The 5862-nt window shown below is 39.2% G+C and overlaps 1 protein-coding gene across 3 annotated transcripts; it reads left to right on the forward strand.

Moving 5' to 3' along the window:
• The first annotated feature begins 420 nt into the window (after window positions 1-420).
• LOC126588566 (nucleolar GTP-binding protein 1-like) lies at window positions 421-4315 on the forward strand. 3 transcript variants are annotated; one of them, XM_050253668.1, is made up of 3 exons: window positions 421-676; window positions 1636-3691; window positions 3936-4315. In XM_050253668.1, the coding sequence occupies exon 2, from the start codon at window positions 1650-1652 to the stop codon at window positions 3678-3680; it is 2031 nt and encodes a 676-aa protein (XP_050109625.1). In that variant the 5' UTR covers window positions 421-676; window positions 1636-1649; the 3' UTR covers window positions 3681-3691; window positions 3936-4315. The 3 variants fall into 3 exon arrangements, with proteins under 3 accessions (XP_050109625.1, XP_050109626.1, XP_050109627.1); XM_050253669.1 differs by having other exon boundaries at window positions 4014-4315; XM_050253670.1 differs by having other exon boundaries at window positions 421-672.
• The last annotated feature ends 1547 nt before the right edge of the window (window positions 4316-5862 follow it).

Genomic DNA, 5862 nt, shown 5'->3' on the forward strand with positions numbered 1-5862 from the left:
AAACGCTTTCATTGTCATTTATGATATGTAATAGAAACGAAATAATCAGAAGCAGGTCATTCAAATTCTTGATTGTTACTAAGACAATAATTAATGGGGAGGGAATTAGAAGCATGTCATAGCATTTCTCGATTGTCATTTCAATGTGGATGTTAATTGGACGATTGTCATTTCAATGTGGATGTTAATTGGACTGAATAATATGTAACCCATCGGATGAGAAATTAAACAGGAGAAGAAAAATCAAAAGTTTCTTAACTGATTGAGAGAACTAAGAAAAATTGAGAAATAACTAGCTACGTACATTGGTTAAAGTTTTTCAAGTGTTATATAAAATTAATTTGAAGTCGTTCGTTTCCGTTTAGGTCGGTTCTAAATTAATCGCTATACAATTTGAAAACAGAAACCCACACCAAATCGGATAAATCGGGCCCGTTTGACATCGAATCGGGCGAGCTGCTACAGCGGGTTAGGGGCCGTAGAGTCGGTGGAGTAAAGAGTCTCTCACTCTCACCCTAAACCCTAAACCCTAAACCCTAAACCCTAAACCCTGAACCCTGAACGTTTCGGAAATAGCTGTTTATAATCTTTTTTATTATACATTTTTACCTTTATTCTTTCCTTCCCAGACCTGCCGCCGCCTCTTCTCTCAGTCTCTCACTCTGTTGTAGAGTAAGTCCTCTATCTCTCTTCGTCGAAGCTCTACTACCGCAGCGTCCTTTGCTAGTAGTTTCTAGTGTTGGGATTTTGTTTTTATATTCTGTGTTTTCAATTTGTTTGCAGCTTTTTGTAGGCGGGTTTGTTAATGGATCGAATTAAACAATCATTTTTTGTTTAGATTTCTTGTTGTTTCAATCGAATCATACCATTTTTTATAGAACAAATGCTCGATTAATTCGGGGATTAGGAGGGTGTGTAATTTGTTATAAAAAAATATCTCTATTTTCGTTGGCAAACCTTGTTTGGTCTATTTATACGATTCTTATCGGTAATTTTGATTACTTTTGTTGGGGATGTTTTGTTCATTTGTTGTTAAATTTGTGAGAGGTGAAAGAAGTAAAATGCTTTTAGTTAATTGGGATAAGTCGGGATAGGGTGGAAACCATTTATCGGTTATGGCAGGGTGGGGAGGAAGGGCCAATTACAAGGACGAACGTGATTGTTTTCTGAATTTCTCTAAAATTTACGTTCGTCTTAGATTACGAAGAAGTAACAATTGACTTGAATATTGCATGCTTGTTTCATATCGAAATAGTTTTTAATATTCAGCTTAGGTTTGTAGGGTTCTGACATGAATTTCCCTTTCATCGTGAAAGTTACGATTTTGGTAATGAAGTTATGATTCATTATTTTCAGCAGAATAGGTACTACATTTATTTAGCATTTGTCTGGTGTCTGATGTTATGGTGTTGGCGGGGTAGTTATAAATTTTTGGGTTGAGCAGTTAACTTTTGTTACTTTTATTAATATTATTAATAAAAACTAATGCGAATCTAAGTTAGACATTTTAAATCAATGACGTGCTGTGAAAATCAGTTTCGAATTCAAATTGAATTGGATACTTCATGTTTTCTACTTTTAGTGTATGGCAGTCGACCTTGGTGTTAACTTGATTTTATTCTTTTCTGCAAACAGACCAATTAGTAAACATGGTGCAGCATAACTTTAAGAAGATGACTGTTGTACCAAATGGGAAGGACTTCATTGACATAATCCTATCTCGCACCCAGCGGCAGACCCCAACTGTAGTACACAAGGGTTATGCAATTTCCCGCCTTCGTCAGTTCTATATGCGCAAGGTGAAATATACCCAACAGAATTTTCATGAGAAGCTCTCCACAATTATTGATGAGTTTCCTAGGCTTGATGATATCCACCCTTTCTATGGCGACCTTCTTCATGTTCTCTACAACAAAGATCACTTCAAGCTTGCACTGGGCCAAATCAATGCTGCAAGGACCCTTATTGGAAAGATTTCTAAAGACTATGTGAAATTGTTGAAGTATGGTAATTCACTTTACCGAAGCAAATGTCTCAAGGTCGCTGCTCTTGGCCGTATGTGCACGGTGATAAAGAGGATCGGTCCTAGTTTAGCTTATCTAGAACAAATTAGGCAACACATGGCAAGGCTACCTTCAATTGACCCTAATACCAGGACAGTATTGATTTGTGGGTATCCAAATGTTGGAAAGAGTTCATTCATTAACAAGATTACTAGGGCTGATGTGGATATCCAGCCCTATGCTTTTACCACCAAATCACTCTTCGTGGGACATACAGATTATAAATACTTGAGGTACCAGGTAATTGATACGCCGGGGATTTTGGACCGACCTTTTGAAGACCGTAATATAATTGAGATGTGCAGCATCACAGCTCTGGCCCACTTGAGAGCTGCGGTGTTGTTCTTCTTGGATATCTCGGGGTCTTGTGGGTACAACATTGCCCAACAGGCATCTCTTTTTCACAGCATTAAGTCTCTATTTATGAACAAACCACTGATTATAGTCTGCAACAAGACTGACTTGCAGCCACTGGAGGGCATATCCGAGGAAGACAAGAAGTTGGTCGCAGAGATGAAAAATGAAGCAATGAAGACAGTGATTGGTCAAGGAGGTGAGGCTACAAACGATGAGGGGGTACTCTTGACCATGAGCACTTTGACCGAGGAAGGGGTGATTTCTGTAAAGAGTGCAGCTTGTGAGAGGTTGTTGAATCAGAGAGTAGAATTGAAGATGAAATCGAAAAAAATAAATGAATGCTTAAATCGTTTTCATGTTGCATTGCCAAAGCCTCGGGACAGCAAGGAAAGGCCCCCGTGTATACCTCAGGCAGTTTTAGAGGCTAAGTCTAAGCAAGCAGCGGAGAAGGAAAAGAGGACTACAGAAAGGGATTTGGAGAATGAGAATGGCGGTGCTGGTGTGTACTCTGCCAGTTTGAAGAAGCACTATATCTTAGCTAATGACGAATGGAAAGAGGATGTCATGCCAGAAATTCTTGATGGGTACAATGTATGTGACTTTGTTGATCCTGATATATTTCACAGGCTTAAGGAGTTGGAACGAGAAGAAGGACTCCGGCACAAAGAGCAGGGTGATGATGATTTTGAGATGGATGCATTGAAACTGACTCCAGAAGAGCAAAAGATGTTGGCGGGGATAAGGAAAAAGAGAAGCAAGTTCATTCAACAACATAGAATCAAGAAGAGTACAGCAGAGAGTCGACCAATTGTACCAAGGAAATTCAACAAGGATAGGGAGTTCACAACAAAGAGAATGGGGAGGCAGCTTACAAAGTTGGGGATTGATCCTACTATGGCAATTAATCGAGCCCGAAGCAGATCTGTCTCCAAGGGTCGGAAGAGGGAGCGATCAGTTGACGGGGGTGATACTGATGGTGGGGATGCTATGGACATGGATGTTGATGCACCCAACAAGAAGCAGCTCATGTTATCTAGATCCCGCTCCCGCTCAAGATCAAGGCCTCCAACTGAAGTTGTCCCTGGAGAGGGCTTCAAGGACTCTTCCCAAAAGGCCAAGGCAATAAAGAAGGCCAGGAAATCTAATACGATGCGAAACAAGAATGCTCGTCGTGGAGAGGCTGATAGGGTCATTCCCACTTTAAAGCCAAAGCACTTGTTTTCTGGAAAACGATCAATTGGAAAAACTCAAAGGCGCTGAGTGTTTTTGAGGTACTTAAAACAACTTGGATCACTTTCTGTTCAGCTTGTTTTTTATTTAAGCATGCTCTGGAAAAAAGTTACATATTCCTTGTTCCGGGCCATAGCTGTAGGCATGCATATATTTTGTGCGTATTAGGATTTACATAGCCGATCCCACTTAGTGGGAAAAGGCTTTGTTGTTGTTGTTGTACATTTTTTAAGGGAGATGTTGCATTCTCTAACTTTTATGTCTATTACATACATTTTCTTGTAGGTATATTCAAGACTGAATTCATGCGCTCAATCTTCTTGATGCATAAGCTAGAAATCAACATGTCTTTTGTTCTTGCAGGGTGGTAGGTTCGTGCTTTTGGAGTATTACGTATGCACTTGCTGCTGAAATGGAACTTAGTTCCTTTGTTTCTGTTCTGGCCCGGCAGGAGCTTGCAGCATGCGAGATGAAGCAACCAGTCTTGGTTGTTTTATTACTTTTTAGTTGTGTTTTTGTTTAGGAAATTTTGGATCCGAGACATTCCCGAACTACAATGTTTTGTGTAGAGTTGAGTTTACAATTAATTGGTTACTTTGTTCCTTTTGCTTGTAATTTGACAACGTGTGAACCTGGCCCAAATGAAATTGCAGTTTGTGTTTATACACATTCAAGTTAAATTTTGGATACTCGCTGAAGAAAATGAAGTGTACTTTTGGATTTTCTCGAAGGTAATGTAGTGTCCTCAGTCTGTCCGTCCCTTTGCACTCGAGTTCAAGAAGGGGAATACGCTAGTTTAGAATATTGTCATGTCAAAACAAAAAACAAAATCTAATGATAAAGGCCAATGATGGAGTAGAAAAGTTTGTCCAAGTGTTTCAGAGAGAAGTGGTTTTGTTGCCCACATTTGTGGTTCTTCCATATTCATTCTCTTGCCAAAGCATATAGCCTGAGTTTGGAAGGAGAAAGATCAAAGGGGTGATTTCCGAAATGATTATGTGCAAAAGAATCGTATGAATATATTTATTTCCTTCATTTCCTTGTCGTTAAAATCTTGCAATTAATGTGGAGATGTTTTGATCAATCATCATCATCCCACCCATCGTGATTGGCATATGTATTCGATAAAAGAGCATGAGTTCCAATGCTTACTCCCTTACTGTTGAGGAGACCATTCCGATGATCTCAAACATCTCATTCCCATGAATTTTGCAGGCATTAAGCAACGCTCCAAAACAGCGCCGTCTACTTCTGTTGGCATTTCTTTAATGAAACCCTCTGCTTCCTCCAAGAACCCCGCTCGCCCAATTACTCATGTGTTGCTGCGTTTGAGGGACAATCCCGTAGACATTTTTCATAGCATTAAAAAAACATCAACCCTTGATCGACTACAAAGCCATTCTCGGCCGGAACTGGTTGCACAGCATGGGAACCATTACCTTGACTAACCATCAGCTGCTTCGTCATCCAGCCCCGATCAAAATTTATAAAAGGCAGGACGCCGGAAGCTGAAGGATCGACATCAAGAAAGGGACGGAATTTGTGGTGAAATGTAATTACCAAATTGGCCATATTTTTTTTAGTTTTGATGAAAGGATTAGAATAGTAATTTTCTAAAGTTTTGGTTGACAAACAGAGTTCTATTAATATGTAGTTTTGATTCTATTAATAGGTAGTTTAGATAAGTACTTGGTGAAGTTTCTTTCACCAAATCGACAAAGTCAAATAAAACTGGCTGCCACTTAGTACTACGCTTTAGTAGTATTCTTCTTCACTGGTAAGTGAGAGGTCTTAGGTTCGATTTTCGTCAAATGCGAATTTGAACCACATTATTGCTAAGCCTATTACGAGGTACCCCTTAGCGTAAATAATATCGTTTGTTAAAAAAAAAAAAAACAGGCTCAACAACTTAAAGTGCAAAACAACACATTAAGTACAAACAAAAGGTGACACACCCATCCCTGATATCCATCGAATACCAGGGTAGGCATGTGCTGGTCGACACCCGAAGGTGACAAAGCCATATTAGGATGCATGAGAAATAATATATATAAACAATACTTATAAATTTAAATACAATGATTATGCAATTATGGAACGTGTTCAGAGCATACAACTAATCATAAACCCTAAAAAGGAATAAATAAAATTGAATGAACAAAGAGATGGGTCCTACACCGAGATGACTCGAAGATGCCGTTGAGATTGTACG

This window comes from Malus sylvestris, chromosome 11 (genome assembly GCF_916048215.2).
Source record: "Malus sylvestris chromosome 11, drMalSylv7.2, whole genome shotgun sequence".
NCBI lineage: Eukaryota > Viridiplantae > Streptophyta > Magnoliopsida > Rosales > Rosaceae > Malus > Malus sylvestris.